This window comes from Balaenoptera ricei, chromosome 1 (assembly GCF_028023285.1).
Source record: "Balaenoptera ricei isolate mBalRic1 chromosome 1, mBalRic1.hap2, whole genome shotgun sequence".
Taxonomy (NCBI): Eukaryota; Metazoa; Chordata; class Mammalia; order Artiodactyla; family Balaenopteridae; genus Balaenoptera; species Balaenoptera ricei.
Genome location: NC_082639.1, coordinates 26,624,565 through 26,641,641, shown reverse-complemented (window position 1 = coordinate 26,641,641; position 17,077 = coordinate 26,624,565). Strand labels below are relative to the sequence as shown.

At 46.1% G+C, this 17,077-nt stretch overlaps 1 protein-coding gene across 1 annotated transcript in view; it reads left to right on the top strand.

Moving 5' to 3' along the window:
- The window catches only part of CSMD2 (CUB and Sushi multiple domains 2), a 658,022-nt gene extending 643,011 nt beyond the window's left edge, over positions 1-15,011 (top strand). The window contains exons 65-71 of the mRNA XM_059896727.1: positions 4,959-5,024; positions 6,249-6,410; positions 7,919-8,031; positions 9,847-9,934; positions 11,351-11,489; positions 11,675-11,890; positions 14,797-15,011. Of these exons, the coding sequence (XP_059752710.1) occupies positions 4,959-5,024; positions 6,249-6,410; positions 7,919-8,031; positions 9,847-9,934; positions 11,351-11,489; positions 11,675-11,834 (728 nt within the window). The 3' untranslated portion in view covers positions 11,835-11,890; positions 14,797-15,011. The remainder of the gene's footprint in view (positions 1-4,958; positions 5,025-6,248; positions 6,411-7,918; positions 8,032-9,846; positions 9,935-11,350; positions 11,490-11,674; positions 11,891-14,796) is intronic.
- Positions 15,012-17,077: the final 2,066 nt, after the last annotated feature.

Genomic DNA, 17,077 nt, shown 5'->3' with positions numbered 1-17,077 from the left:
TTCTACTCTCTTAGCAAATTTCAATTATACAATGCAGTATTATCTACTATAGTTACCATGTTATACATATACATCTTATAACTGAAAGCTTGTATCCTTTTACCAGTCTCTCCCTATTTCCCCCTCCCCCCAGCCCCTGACAACCACTATTCTACTCTCTTTTTATAAATTTGACTTTTTAGATTCCACATGTAAGTAGTAGCATGCAATATTTGTCTTTCTCTGTCTGGCTTATTTCACTTGGCATAATGTCCTCCAAATTCATCCATGTTATCACAAATGGCAGGATTTCCTTCTTTTTAAGGCTGAATAATATTCCATTGTATATATACACCACATTTTCTTTATCCACTCATCCATCAGTGGACACTTAGTTTGTTTCCATAGTTTGGCTATTGTGAATAATGCTGCAGTGAACATCTCTTCAAGACAGAGATTTCATTTCCTTTGGAGACATAGAAATGGAATTGCTGGATCATATGGTATTTCTATTTTTAATTCTTTTTTTTTATAGAATAAAAATCTCTATCCTTGTTTCGGTTTACATTATTATTTTCTTCATTACAGAGAATATCTACTATTCATGTCTGCTCCTATAACAGCAACCCAGCTTTTAAAAATTTCGTATTATTCCTTTACATAATTATACATTAGATTTGACTATTGATCCTTTACATTTATGATTACACATTATCTATTTTTAATTCTTGAAGGAACCTTCACACTGTTACATTCCTACCAACAGTGCACAAGTATCACATTTATCGGTTTGTGTATATTGAACCATCCTTTCATCCCAGGAATAAATCCCACTTGATCATGGTGTATGATCCTCTTAATGTACCATTCATTTGGTTTGCTAATATTTTCTTGAGGATGTTTGCGTGTATGTTCATCAGGGATACAGGCTTGGAATTTCCTTTTCTTAAAGTGTCCTTGTGTGGCTTTGGTACAAGGGCAATGTTTTGATTCCTTACACTTTATATTTTGTATATCTACTGTAGGTTATGCTTTGTGTTTATCACGAAGCTTACATAACACCTATTTACAACAGTCTTTTTTTAAGCTGATAACAACCTAACTTGGAATGCTTACAAAAGCTCTACGTTTTTACACTCCCCAACATTTTATGTTTTTGATGTCACAATTTACATCTTTTATATTGTATACCAATTAAAAATTATTGTAGTTATAGTTATTGTTACCATTTTTGTCTTTTAACCTTTATACTAGAGTTACAAGTGATTTACCCACTAACATTACAATATTAGAGTATTCTGGACTTAATCATGTATTTATCTTTACCAGTGAGTTTTATACTTTCATGTGTTTTTATGTTAGATTTTCACTTCCACTTAAAACCCTGCTGTTTAACCCCTCTATTGAATTTTCCAGGTCAATTATTACATTTTCAGCTCTATGGTTTCCATTTGGTACTCTTAAAATATTTTCTCTTTGTTGAAATTCTTGCTTTGTGCATTGCTTTCCTGACCTCAGTGAGCATCTTTATGACCATTATTTTGAACTCTCTATTGGGTAAATCACTTATCACTGTTTCATTAGGATCCGTTTCTGGAGATTTATCTTATTATTTGGTTTGGAACATTTTCCCCTGTTGATTCACTTTCCCTGATTCTCTGTGTTGGTTTCTACACATTAGATAAAACAGGCAGCTCTCCCAATCTTCACAGACCGGTCTCGTTTAGGCAATGAACCCCATCAGTCAGTGCAGCCCAATCTCCTGGTGCCTCCCAAACCTTTGTGATTGTCCAAGCTGTCGTCTTTATTCCTAGCGGCTCCCAGTAGTTGAGGGTGTACCAAGACCCATCAGTGTCCCACAGAGGTCAGCACCTAGATGCAGGCTGATTAGAAGTAGACTCTCAGGAAACAGTTGGAAAAGTATGCAGTCAGACCCCTTCCAGGGAGAAACTGGGAGATGTGCATTTTTACCTGCTCCCTCAGTGTGAGACCAGGTATATTGCCACAGGGGTTTCTACTGTGTCTATTTAAAAACGGCTTCCTTGTTTGCTGCAGTCCTGTGGAACTCATGAACACATGCCCCAAGCCCCATTGGCCTTCAGAGCTAGGTGATTTGGGCACCCATCCCTCAGGTGGCAGCCTTAAAAGTCAGGGTGCTAGATGTGTGGTACAAACTCAGCACTCTCAGGGAAAACCTGGGAGTTGGGAGTCCCTCCTGATTGGATGGTGCCGTGCCAGGGGTGGGGTTTATTTCAAGAATGTGTCTCAGCCTTTCCTACCTGTTTTGATGTGGGTATTTTCTCAGTCACCCAATGTGTAGGTGTCACTCAGCTAGTTTCTGGATTTCTCTCGGAGAGAATTGATCTGTTTTCTTCTGCACATTCAGTGTATCCGTGGGAGGAGGGGAATTCAGGAGCCTCCTATGTTGCCATCTTGGTCCGGAGTCCCTTCAAGAGTTCTTTATATATCTAGAATATAAGACCCTTATCAGATGCATGATATGCAAATATTTCCCCCATTTTGTGGGTTGTCTTTTCACTGCCTTTTTTTTTTTTTTAATTTACAGTACTTTCTTTTTTATTTCATTCATCACCTAAAATTTAAACTCCATTTTATCCTGTGTTAATTTTTTTCTTTTTTTTTCAGGTGTGGATTTTTTTACAGCCTTATTGAGATATAATTGATATACAAAAACTGCACATATTTAATGTATGCAATTTGATGAGTTTGGGTCTTTTCACTTTCCTGTTGGTGTCCTTTTAAACATAGAAGCTTTTAATTTTGATGAACTCCAATGTATCTATATTTTATAGGTTTACTTGTGCTTTTTTTTTTTTTTTTTTTTTACTTGTGCTTTTACTATCATATTTAAGAAACCATTGCCTAATCCAAGGTCACAAAGATTTGTATCTGTGTTTTCTTCTAAGAGTTTTGGGGTCCAAATTCATGCTATTGCATGCGGATACCCAATTGTCCCAGCACCATTTGTTGAAAAGACTATTCTTCCCTCATTGGATTGTCTTGGCACCCTTTTCAAAGACCATTTGACCACAAATGTGTAAGCTTATATTAGGATCCTCAGTTTTATTCCATTGATCTGTATAACTGTCCTTATACCATTACTGCCCAGTCCTGATTACTATAACTTTGCAGTAAGTTTTGAAGTTGGGAAGTGTAATTCCTCCTTTTTGCTCTTCTTTTTCAAGATTGTTTTGGCTATTCTGGGCCCCTTTTATTTCTATATGAATTTTAGGAATAGATTGTCAATTTCTGCAAACAGCTGGGATTTTGATAAGGATGGTGTCGAATCTGTAGATCAATTTGGGGAGTATTGCCATTTGAACAATATTAAGTCTTCCAAGCCATGAGCATGGGATATCTTTCCACTTATTTAGATCTTTAATTTCTTTCAATGATGGTTTGTAATTTCCAATGTACAAGGCTTGCACTTCCTTGGTTACATTTATTCTTAAGTATTTTTTTAATGCTATAATAGGTACTTGCATTTAAAAATACAAAATGCTTTAGATGCAGTTGAATCTCAACTCAACCCCTTACTATAAGACCCTGGGTAAGTCCCTTCACCTCTCTGCCTCTAACAAGTTTCTCTTCTATTAAATGAAGATAATAATGTCTACCTCACAGTTCTGAGAGAAGGAGTAAATGAAATAACATGAATAAAGTGCCTAGCACAGTGTCTGGCACATAAAATGCTTTCTCCCTCTTTGCTCCCTTCATCTTCTAAAACCTAAGACAATAAAGGCATTTTGTTCAGAGGTGCGCCTTCATGGAGTCACTGTGGAAAATATGTCCACAGCCTTCTGTACACCCGAACATAAGCTGACCTCAGAGTTGGAGACAGTAGGGGGAGTCCCCCCCTTTACTTGGCAACAAGACAGATATTTCTGTTGTTTCTCTGCAAAAGAAGAAAAGACATTAATATTTATTGACTGTGACTTTCACGTTCATAACCACAATTATTTAGCGTAGACCTGTGAGATATGTTTCAGTATTTTCCCATGTTTCAGATGAGGAGACAAGACTCTGAGTGGTGACGTGACTAGTTGAGGTCACACAATCACTAAGTAGCACTGCTGGGACCAGAACCTAGGCTGTCGGGCTCAGGCCCAAAGCCTTCTCCTTTTGCCTTTGCCTGTGAGGGCTTCTCTGTCTTAATATCGTGACTCCAAGGGAGGGAAGCACTCCACTGAAACCCTTACCAGGACTTAGGCACTTTACTTTCGATTGGCAGAAGGCCGTCCTTTGTGCCAGACCTCTGGGGGGAAAGCAGAGGCCCTTCAACCAAGAGTCCTCAGTAGCGGCATTCAGCAGATCTGTGTGCTAGGATGGGAAATAGACATCTTTATTTTCCTTTACCTTTTACTGAAATTTAGCATTTCTTTAATTTAGGATATAGACAAAAACTTGTAGTAGTGTTAGCAATACCTATCAATCTGTCACCAGTAGAAACTGCAGAGATTTCCACATTACACTACAATAGTTATGAATATCACGAAATGTTGTTGGGAATTCCCTGGCGGTACAGTAGTTAGGACTCCGCACTTCCACTGCAGGGGACACAGGTTCAATCCCTGATCAGGGAACTAAGATCCTGCATGCCATGTGGCATGGACAAAAAAAAGAAAGAAATGTTGTTTATGTTCCTGACTACTTCAAGATTAGAATAGTTACTGGACCTACTACTAGATCCTGTTATTTAATGCAGTAATAAAAAATCACATATATAGCTATATTCTAATTTTTTGCTTAATATTTCAGTGACTATAATTGGTAAATGGATTTCCTTTTAACTCTTTATATCTCACCAGACAAAGTAGTCTACCTCCTGGTCTAAGAGGATAAGTCCAAAGCAAGATCTCAAAGAACCCATTGACCTAATGTCAGAGAGCTGGCTATTATTTTTCCAATAGAACATAGACCAGAGGGTGAACCTGTTTTCTTCCATTCTCTTTCCCCAGCAGAGGTCCGGCCCAGTGGGAGACCCATCAACACTGCCCGGGAGCCTCCGCTCACTCAACCTTCAGGTAGGTATGGTCTAGATCTTTGGCTCAAGAAACTGGTATTGCTTCCGTCACCTATTTACCCAGAAACATGCACATGAGTTTCTGTGTACCCAATAGGAGGGTGTGAAAACAGTCTATAGAGCAGAACAGATTTCCCCACCCACCTCCCAACCCCAGGCAGACCTCAGGAGGAAGTGAGCTTGAAGGAAGCAGGAACTGCATCCAGAATTGAGAGCCAAAGCCTTCTAGAAACATGTCCTGAGCTTCAAGCTCTGGAGCCAACCTCTTCTGGCACAGGGCTGGCCAGTGTGTGATCAGACACATACACCCAGGTCCTGCCTAGGGAGCTTGCTGGAAATGGTACATTTTTAAGACAAGTTTTGTGTCTTTCAAAGTGTGAGGTCCAGAACTGGGCACAGAACTGCAGGTATGGCCTGACCAATGCAAAATTATTCTAGACTATCATATCCTTTTTTGAAACTTATACTTTTATTTACCGTATTAGCATGTGTGTTATACAAGAAAGAAAACTAGATTTGGCATCAAACTCAATTAAAGTTCCATTTTGGTCACTGACCAGCTGTGTCCTTGGACAAAGAAACTTCACCTCTTGAGCTTCAGTTTACCTTTTGTTAAAATAAGGCTCATAATACTCTCCTTAGAAAATTATTATAAGGATAAATAACAATTTTGGTTGCTATCATTCATTATATGCTTTTATGTGCCCAACATCATGTGACATACAATCATTCAGCCCCTGACGACATAAGCAGGACAGCCCCATTTACAGAACTACAGATGTGGCCTACACAGGTGAGAAAGTGGAGACTCTTGTCTGTAATCAAACAACTGATAATTGACAGCCCAGATGAGACTCCAGATCTGCCTGACTCCATTAGTCCATGTTCCTATCTTATGACATTGGTTTTCTCTCCTCTCTTTTTCTCTTTCTCCATCTTTTCAACCCCTTCCCTCCTTTTATTTCCTTCTTTCTTCTAGTTCGTTCCCCTGTCCCCTCATGTTCTCTTTTTTCTTTATCCACTTTCTTTCTCTCTCTCTTTCCCTCCACCCATCCACTCTGAGACACAGAGCATCACAAGGAGGCCAGAACACTCCACCACCTCCTGCGTGTTAGATGTTGGGGAAAACAATCTCAGGGAGTGAACTGGGGTCAATCATCAGGTGCCCTCAATTCTACCAGCACACGTGACAGCCCCTCTCACATCTGTTTCTCAATTCCTCTAGTTCCTGGGGATGTCTTTGCCAAGAATTCCCTATGGAAAGGGGCCTATGAGTACCAGGGGAAGAAGCAGCCAGCCATGCTCAGAGTGACTGGTTTCCAGGTCATCAACAGCAAGGTCAACGCCACCATGATTGACCACAGCGGCGTGGAGCTGCACTTGGCTGGTAAGGGGCAGGCCACCTCCGGGAAAGCCTGCGGCTGGTATGGGTGATGGGCGCATGCTCTTCACAAGAACGAGTCTACTGTCACTTCCTTGTACTGTCTTGCAGGGCTAGTCTGGTAGGCAGGGGAAGAGGAAGTGTCTATTCATCTTTGTTTACACGATAAAAGCACCACAGACTAAAGGGAGATGGTTAGATGACAAACATTAATAAATTGAACATACAAAGAACTCCTACAAATGAAGAAAAAAGAGACGGATATCCCTAAAAACTGAACCAAAAATAGGGGCAGAGAACTCCCAGAAGCCAAAGTACAGACAGTTAATAAACAAATGGAAAAATATTTTTCACAATAATCAAAAAAAAGTAAACATAAAATGTCACTTCTCACTTATCCCACTATGATTTTTTTAAGCAATAAACTCTGGTGCTAGCCCAGTGAAGGTACTAATGCAGTGCTAGTCAAAGTATAAAATAGTATAGTTCTAGAAAATAATTTGGCAACTTGTATCAAGAGCCATGAAAATGACTGGCCCCATTAATTACACTTCTATGAATTTTTATCATAAGAAATAGTTATAGAGGGAATCAAACATTTACCAATAAAGAATGTTCATATTACAGGGCTATTTCCATAACATAAAACCTGGGAATAGAAAATTGTCTCAAAAGAAATGGATATATTAATTATAGTATGTCTGCTGGATAAAATATTATGCCAGTTTGGGAGGAAATACACCTACTACAATGCATTTAAAATGGGACTCCAGTTTTCGAAGGAAAAAATTATATTCATAAGAAAGAAAATTGGAAGTAATTACACCAAAATATTAACAGTGGTTATTTCTCAGAAGTGAGATCAGGAGTGAATTTTCTTTCTTCATGCATCTCTGCATTTTCCAAAATTTCCCCAATTTTCAAATTTTCTATAATCAGAAAAACTGAATATCTTAGAAAGCAAGTATTTATTCGAATAGATGGGTAGAACGATGGATGCATGAGTGAATGACTGTACACATGAATACACAACCCCACATGCAGTCACAGCCACTCATTCATGCACACACACACAAACACAACTAACGTTCATATTCACTCAGTTGCTGTAAGCCATAGTCCTAAACACATTCACAAACCCCCATATACATGCCCTCATGCATTCCTGTACCCACTGAATTGTAAGCACACCCATGCATTAACTGACCCCATAACATATACAAAATCCAATTCCCCTTATTCTCACACATGCCTGTGTAAACAGGAGCACAACCACAGGTCAGTAATCCAGTTGATTATTAACACACATATGCACATTCTTGTGTATCCTCACATTCAGCCTGTACAAACTCACAGGCCACACTACACTTACCTAACTCCAGTTATACATGGGATGTATATACCAACATCTACATGTGAAATCCCACTCAGACACACACCCACAGACCCACAGACTTGGGTTTTGAAATTTTCCTAGATCTTTCAAGTGTACCCTCTGAACTTTCTTTTCCCAGGAATTTACAAGAAAGAAGATTTCCATCTCCTCCTCCAAGTTTACCAGGTTACAGGGCCTGTGGAGGTCTTTGTGAATAAGTTCAAAGATGATCACTGGGCCTTAGATGGGCATGTAAGTTCAGCAAAACCTCACTCAGTCCTTGCCTTCCCTGTGCCCTTGCCCCATCCCTGATTCCCAGATCACTGGTAGGGAGGAGGAGGGGGGAAGTTGGTGGAAACTCTTAGGATCAACATGGAAACTTGGGAGGAGGGTTTCTTTGGGGCCAGGACTGAGAACAAGGGAGTCCTCATCTGCTAGTGAAGTGAGCGAAGGGAAACATGGCAAGGGCCAGGAGGCTGAGAGTCTAAAGGTCAGTGCATCTGAGCGAGATGAAGTAGGTTCTGATGTGTGAGCGGAAAGCAAGAGATTGGAGGCTGGCAGTACATGAGTAAATTCAAGCAAGTTGAAGGTCACGATGTGGTGGTGGGAGCTGGGAGAAGGTGTTGAGTCCCAGATGCACACTGAGCGTCTTCTCACGTCTGAGGATGCCTGTTGTGGGTGACTGAGCACAGCTTGAGACACCAGGAGCTGGGGGAAAGGAGACAACTCTCTTGCATTCCCTTGTGGGAAAGACTTGTTCCATGCAAAGGCATTCTTCGGGTGGAAGTTCTGCAGTGACACTCCTCTGCCCATACCCTCCAGTCTCACAGGCAGGGGAGTGGAGCGGTCATCTGTCACATCCTCAGCTGCCCTGTCTTGGATGATTGAAGCTAGAAACGGAGGGGTGGGAAGGAGGAAGAGGTCACGGGGCCAGAGGAGCAGAGAGCTGAGGCGTCAAGGTGGATCCTCACGGACAAAGCTAGCTGGTAGAGGGCTGTGGGTTGAGTGACTTTGCTGATAATCACACGAGAAGCAAGTGGTTCTCCGGGGGCTGGTACATGGGGTTAGTTCCTCGGGATTCTTGAGAGTATTCTATGGATCCCCTCGGGTATCCTGGTCCTGGCTGGCGTCAATAGTAATAGTCCAAAAGCTGTGCCAGGACAGCAGACTCCATTGTGCTGGGAGGATGGCCAGAGGGGAGAGAACAAGGGTAAAGTTGGGAGCTGGAGCTGGAGTGCGGGCCAAGGGCTACGTGTAAATGCCACTCTGGAGGGCCAGGAACAGCCAGAAGGGCTGCCTGGGACTACAGCCAACAATCGGGCCCACTTCTCTGTCACCCAGGGTGTGTTTGGGGGGACAGGAGCGGGGGTCAGCCTAAAGCACAACAGACAGAGGGCTGCACCTGGGGATGGAGCATGAGTCGGAAGGAACCCCGGTAGCACAAGCATCCTCAAAGCAAGCACGCCCTCGGCCGAGCGGTCCCCAGCCCACAAGTTTGCGTGTCTGTGTCTGGTACACGAGCATCGCAGAGGCAAGAACAGACAGAGCGAGGAGGAGTTATGTCCCCAGCTACCCGCCCCCAAATTAATAGCTATTGGAACTGGGATGAACTTTCCAAAGTACGTTCAATCAGTAGATACATTTTAATCATGGTTTGGTTTGCTCCGCGGTGCTCTAAAACTCAGTTTTTCATCACAATAATAATAGCTAACATTTACTCAGGGCCTATTAAGTGTTCTAAGTGCTTTACCTATATTAGCTCATATAAATCTTCAGAGCAACCCTATGACATAAGTACTGTTATTGTTCCCATTAAGTGATTCGACCAGTAGAAATAAAAATGTCTCCCTCCCTCCTATGAGCAGTTGGAGCCCCTGCCCTATCCCCAGCACCTCGCCATTGCCTGGGTGTGGGCAGAGAGCCGATGTCAGTGGAGGTGACAGGCAGGCGGGTGACCCCAGCTGTTGGCACCGTGTACCTGTGGGCGTGTCTCCGGCCTGGCTGGCCAGGCCTCTAGCTCCTCCCGGCGTGCCTCCCATCTTACTCTGTCTGCTCCCGCCCTCACAGGTCTCCTCAGAGTCCTCCGGAGGCACCTTCATTTACCAAGGCGCTGTCAAGGGCCAAGGCTTTGGGCAGTTCGGCTTTCAAAGACTTGGTAACTAGCGTTTGTCCCTGGAGTGTAAGCTTGAGCGGGTGGCGGAGGAACTTGTATGTTGGCATGGAGGGCAGGGGTTTGGTGAAGTTCAACAGTCCAAGAGGGGCTCTTAGCCTCTTTTGGATCAGGGACGCCTTTGAGATTTTGATAAAAGCTGTGTAATATCTCCCCAGAAAGAAGCGCAATACATAATACCCTCAACTTTTGCCAAACAGTTTCATGCTCTGCCCTGGAGTTGAAAGCCCCCAGCTGAAGGGACATTGGGTCTCAGATGCGTCCCGCAACACTATCCGGCCAGCCCTCGGGCATCCCCGGGACCCCCCGAGCATTACAACGTGGGGCTCTCAGGGCAGTCTCAGTCCCGGAAGGGTGGTATTGCTGTCCTCATTTTACAGATGGGAAAACTAAGCGTCAAGGAGGCTTCCTTCCCGAGTTCCTCCCCGGGATCTTTACCCTGGACCAAGCATCCTCAGTGTCAGGCATCCTCACGCCAGAGACTGGCCTTGACTCAGAGCCTCTAATGTGGGGAGGCTTCTGGGAAGCAGTTCAGGGGGAGACAGGAGGCAGGCCCGGGTGCTTGATGGGCAGCTCTATACACCCCGGCTGCTGACTGCCCTGTCCCCTGGGACCCCCCCCCCCCCCCCCCCGTCTACCGAGGCAGCGCACTGCATTTTCTCGAAGCTCTGACCTTCAGAAAGCTCCTCCCTGTCCTAAGCGGAAACCTGCTTCCCTGTGCTTCCCACTCCGCCCTGCTCCTCCCCTGGAGTTATTGTTAGCTCTGTCCCCTTCGCTGCCTGGAGTAAAAGCACTCCCTCTTCCACACAGCAGCCCTCAAAGACGTGAAGGCAGTTCCCTGGCCCCTTACACACCAGAGAGACCTCAGGAAACCGAGTTCTTCTTCTGGCTTCGCGGCTGACGGCCAGTGTGCGGGGCAGAGCCGTCCCCTCTTGGACGGAGCCTCAGCCCCCTCGGTTCGCTGACAGGGGCAGAGGCTCTCACCGTGGTCTTCTGAGCGCTCCCAGCCTGGGGCGAGGGGCGGGGAGGAGGAGGGGAGACCCTAGGGGGCAGGCGCTTCAGCACCGCTGCCACGCCCTCCAGAGCAGGTCCACCTTCATGTGCTGTATGTTTTGGCGTCCTTGTAAGGTTTCATGTGATAAAATTTCTATGGCCGAAAGAAGTTTGGAAGCTTCTAAAGGGCTGCTCTCTTTTAAGGTTTTATTCTGGGACACGGTTTCAGGTTCTCTCGCAGACTGGCTTCCCCAGGCCTGACCAGCTCGTGTGGACTGACCACACTTCTCCAGGGAGGATGGCCCAGTGCATGGGGGAGGCAGGTGGGGGGCCCCGGCCAGCACCCCAAGCCCCACCACAGTGGCCGCTGTGTCTGTGACCTGAAGTTTCTGCTCTGGGACTTTGCAGACCTCAGGCTGCTGGAATCAGACCCCGAGTCCATCGGCCGCCACTTTGCGTCCAACAGCAGCTCGGTGGCGGCCGCGATCCTGGTGCCGTTCATCGCGCTCATCATCGCGGGCTTTGTGCTCTATCTCTACAAGCACAGGTACGGGGAAGGGACGGGAGGGTCGCACAACGGATGCCAGGCCCTCTCCCTTTCCCTGACCCACCCAGAGCCCTCCTGGCTCAGGCGAGCTGTGACCTTCTGAAGGGAACACAGAGCCTCCCTCTCCTCTTAGGGCCCCGAGTCTCCTCTCTTGACGTCTTGGTCACGCTCTGTCTCATTCCCAGGAGAAGACCCAAAGTTCCATTCAACGGCTACGCTGGCCACGAGAACACCAATGTGCGGGCCACGTTTGAGAACCCGATGTACGACCGCAACATCCAGCCCACAGACATCATGGCCACCGAGGCGGAGCTCACAGTCAGCACGGTGTGTACAGCGGTATAGCCTCCAGGCCAGGCTGCCTTCGTCACCGCCACTGAGAGCCCCACCTCCGGCAGCTGGTGAGACACACACCCCTACAGACACGTCCAGTGTGAGAGGGACCGAGTGCCCAGTGCTGCCCTGTGCTGGCCACTGAAGCAGACACCTCCGTACACCTGGGTCGGAGACTGTTGTCACCCTTTTTACAGATGGGGAAACTGAGGCACCGAGAAAGGAATTAACTTGGCCAAGATCACACAGCTAATAAGAAGCAGGATCAGAATCCAATCCCAGGCAGGCAGCTCCAGAGACAGTGCTCTTAGCCACTAGGCTCAGCAAAATATCCAAGTAGGTGTATTAGTCAGAACTCTCCAGAGAGAGAGAGATACATATATATACACAACATATGCATACATATATATATAAACTCTCTAGAGAGAGATATATGTACATATTGTGTGTATGTTTGTATTGTATATCTAGATATAGAGAAAGAGAGATTTATTTTAAGGAATTAGCTCACAGGATTGTGAGGCTGGCAAGTCTGGAGTCCACAGGGCAGGCCTGCAGGCTGGAAATTCCATCAGGAGCTGAGGTTGTAATCTTGAGCCAAAAGGCTGTCTGGAGGTGAATTCCTTCCTCTCGAGGGGGACCTCAAGTCCTTTCTCTTAAGGTCTTCAACTACTTGGTGAGGCCCACCTACATTATGGAGGGTAATCTGCTTTATTCAGAGTCTACTGATTTAAATGTTCATCACATCTGAAAAACTCCTTCACTGCAACATCTAGACTGGTGTTTGACCAAACAACTGGGCATCAGAGCCTAGGCAGTTGACATATAGAACTATCCATCACCGAGAGCGTAATAGATGGGCAGTTGCAATCCCTGGCATTGGGCAAGGCAGGAGGGCCCCCCATCACACAGACAGAGGGGTAGACACACACACGGAGGCTCCCGTGGGTCCACTGGACACCCTCTCACACACACACACACACACACACACACACACACACACAGGCCTGCCAGGAGGAGCTGACAAGTCTAGAAGGCACGGCCACTCCCCGCTGTGTCCTTCCTCACCGACAGCCCTCCTTCTGGGGCCTGGGAACCTGCAGGAAGTGCCCCCACAAGGTGTGCAAGCCGCACCCTTCTGAGAACCATGTCGTCTCCTGCAGACCCCACTTTCTGGGGAAGGCAGGTGCCCTCTCTCAGATGCCTTCCTGACCTTAGTGAGCCTGGCTCTGGGGAGAAGTATCCCAGTGCCCAGAGAGGTGGGGTTCCAACAGGGCAAGGGGGTCATCAGCCAGACCCTAAGCAGGGCAGCTCTCCTTCCATGCTCCTGTCTGTGGCAGCGCATGCGATGGGCAGTCCCGGCCCGACACGCGTGCAGCTCCTGGAGGGAGCAGGCTGTGTGAGGGGTGGGCTGGCGGGAAATTCGGGACCGGTAAATGCCAGGAGAGAGAAAGGGATTGTAAAACCACTAACCAGCACTGACTGCCCGGTCCCTGGCGTGCGTTGCTTCCTTTCATCCTCACATCAACTCCAGGAGTATTTTCACCACTTCAGCCTGAGTCTCAGACCATACGCCCAGGCAGTGCTGCAGCCCTCAAACATCCCAGCTTTAAGCACTCTGCCAGGCTGTCCCCCATCCTCCCCTCCCCTCCCCTCTTTGGGTCCAATTTTTTTCTCTAGATCATCTCTCTTGCATAAGTCTAAGCTTAAAATGGTAGGTACTAAGATAATTTATACATAAAGAAATAAAAATTATCTTCAGAATATATAAAGGCAACTATTGAATACAAATAAGTAATTGATTGAGTTTTTCGGCACCAAAACAAATATTTAAAGAAGGAGGAGAAATTCTTTCAGTGGGATCATTTTAACATGTCCAAATTAGTTCTGAGGTTTCACCTTTCTGCTCCATCTTTACTTTTTCCTACTCATACAAATAGACAGCAAAAACGAAAAAAGAAGAATCCCCTCTGATGACATAAATCAGGCCTTACAGCTGATCTGTAGTGACTCTAAACTTTGAGTTGCAGAATTATTGAACAGTAGAGGAAAGAAACAAGAATGTCCCAAGACCTGCACACACACCCTCACTGCCACTCCACATCTGGGGCTCCGCTGGGTCCCAGGTGCCTGTGTGCACGAGGTTTCACCTCTGGGTCACCTGGGGTTGGTTGCTCCAGGTCTAGGCAGCCCTCGCACTGCCCCTCGCCAGCATCCAAGGCCTCGGAGCATCCGGCCCAGCACACAGCTCTCCGCGAAGGCCCCTGCTCGCTTCCGGCCCTCCCGGAGCTGGAGCAGAGAAGGTGTTGCTTGGCTTAGGAAGGTGATGCGTGAAAAACCACCCTGAATAGACGCACATACATTTAAAGTGAGTGACAAGATGATAAATTCAAATGATGCCTAACAAGAATGGCTGAAATTAAAATAAACCCCACACGGGGAAGTCATCGAGGCCTGCGGGGTCAGCAAGTAGAGGGCAAGGGCCAGGGCTGTGTTATGACTTTCATGGACCCTTTCCTCTGTTTACAATTTAAAATGGTACTTTACAACTATGTTGTTATAAAGATGAATATAATCCAGGCTGGATTCATTATTACATGGCCATTATTATTATATTCACTTTTTTCTTTCTGATTTTGAAAGAAACTAAAAACACTTTCCTGGGCCCCTAAAAGTGTAGCAACCCCTAGGCGCTGGGGCTCCTGTGGTTGACAGGTAAGTTGGCCCTGCCCGGGGGAAGAAAATGACATCAGGAAAATATATATTCTTCTGTGCATATTTCCTACCTACACCTCCACCCTTAGTTCGGGAGGATTAAAAATCAAAGGTAAAGATCAAGGCAACTGATTTTCTTTCATTCTTTCCCCTTATTCCTTCTTTGCTTTGCCTCTTTCCTCTTGCCTTCTTCTGCTCCCACCCCTCACCCACTGCCCCTATTGTTTTACAAACTCTGGTGTGATTGGTTTGTTCCCAGTTCTCCAGGGGACAGGAAGTAAGCTCCCCTGGCACAGTGCCCAGTGCCCATCTTCGTCTGTCTCTCCGCCCGTGTCTGCTACCGCTGGGACTTGGGCCCTTGCCCTGCCACCATCCGCCCCCATCACCCTGGAGAGGACACACACTCCGCCCTGACTCGGGGCCCTAAAGGAAGAGGGGCCGGCTGCCGTCAGAGGAAGGACATTATGGATTGAAAACAGCAAAGGATTTTGTGGGTGTGCACGTGTGTGTATGGGCCTGAACACACACAAACACATACCTCTCCTTCAGTTGAGTCCTACGGAAGAGACCACAGAAGCTTAAAAAAGCGAAATGTGTGTGAAAGATGCCCCATGCCCTGCTCCCCACAAACACAGAGAAGAGGTAAAGAAGACGCAGTAGATGTTAGCAGATGCATCCCATGGCGGTCAGTACGCAGAGACCAGCCATCTGCAAGTGGACGGTCCCAGCCGCAGAACGACAGCAAGGATAACCCCAAGGGCCGAAAACAATCTTAAGAAATCGTTTGGAAATCAGTTTCTATTTTTTCTAACATAATTTTACTGAGCTCTAAACCCAGTGAATTAAAAAGTCCTCCTAGGTTGAAAGCAACACTGAAGAAGTAGGGCACGTCTGGGGAAGGTAAGGGCAGGAAGCCAGCCATGAGCCCAAGGTCAAGTCTGGCTGTTAACTGACAAAGAGAAGAGAAACAGGTGTGTGGCCCAGACAGGGACACCAAGTCTGCAGGCATCGGAGAGGTGCTGGAAGGGACAGGACAGCAAGACAACCCCAGGGTCCAAAAATAATGGCTACCGTGGACTGAGTTTCTCCTCTCTGCCTGACACTTTAGGTGGTTCATTTCTAGACCTTACAGCAACCCCAGAACGTAGGATATAGTATTCCAGATGGATGAGAAGACAGAAAGGTGAAGAGATGCAAGCCACACAGTTAGTAAGTGTGGGTCTGACTCCCAAGTCCACTACACCAGCTGCAGAAATCTGGGTCTAGAAGGGGGAGGAGTCGGTGAATAAGTAGGACTGTGGCCAAGGCTGGTGGGCCAGGCAGGGGACCCATGCATCCTATCTGGGTTCTGTTCTCTCCACCTTGGCAGCATCAGGGCAAGGACCCGGTACCCAGGCTTCCTGGAGCTGGTGCTGGTCCCTCGGCTCCCAGCAGCCCCTCGCCATAGCAGACAGAGGCCCTAGGAACTTCTGAATCAAAAGAATGGAGTGAATAAGGCATATGCTCTCCAGCTCCTTGCAAGTAGGTTTGATTAATTTTGAGTTTCATCATGCTTGGGTCATTGATGAATTCCATTTAAGTATTGTTGAGAAGCTAATGAGTTTGAGAATCAAACTGTGGCATTTAGAGCCCCTTTCTCTGTCCTTGGGAAGGTCCCCGTGGGCTTAAGCCCCCGTGCATGTGTGACATGCTGGCCTCAGATATTCAGATCACGTATTGGAATGACAGATAGAAACATACAGGAGTGGAGTGGCAGAGACACCTGGTTTGTAAGCAGATTCTGAGTTGAAACCATGAGATCTGGCTCACGTGAAGATGGACTGAAGTGAGAGTGTCAATTTCCAGCGGATGCAACTGGCAATGGCAGGAGCCCCGCTGCCCACACCTGCTCTGGGTCACAGCATCCCTGGGCTTGGCAGGAGAGGACCAGTCCAGACAAACCCACTCACATGTTCATCTCTCTCTTTCTCTGGAAGCAAATGCAGGAAGCTCTTAGGCTGCTCCCTTCCCCCCTTCTTACACTCCTCTGAGACCAACCAGTGGACTCCTCCTCCAGCCCTGCCTCCACCCCTCCCCTTGTGACGTCCCAGAAGATGCCCAAGGAGCACATGCTGGTGGGGCACCCAGCCCTCTGCTGTGCATTACCCTTTCCCACGTCTGGCATTTTCTCTCCACCTCCAGAGGCTTGGAAGCGAACAGGGCACACTAGGCCCTTCACCCACCATTCACACCATATACCCACCGCCATCCCATGAGGCTAAAAAAAAAAAAAAAAAAAAGTAAAACAAAAACAAAAAAAAAATCTTTTGTACAGAGATATATTTTTATTATACAAAGTTTGTACAGTACCAAAAACGAAAGGAAAAAAAGGTGTAAATTTTTTTTCATTATTGTAGGTAAATGGTAGTGGAAGCCTTTTTTGTAAATGTAATAAAATGTATAAATATGGTTTTCAGAAAACATCAAGTGCTGTAAATATGTAATCTACACACCTTCTTGGCTTGTCTGCAGTATATACATTTAATTTATCTGTCTCTGTA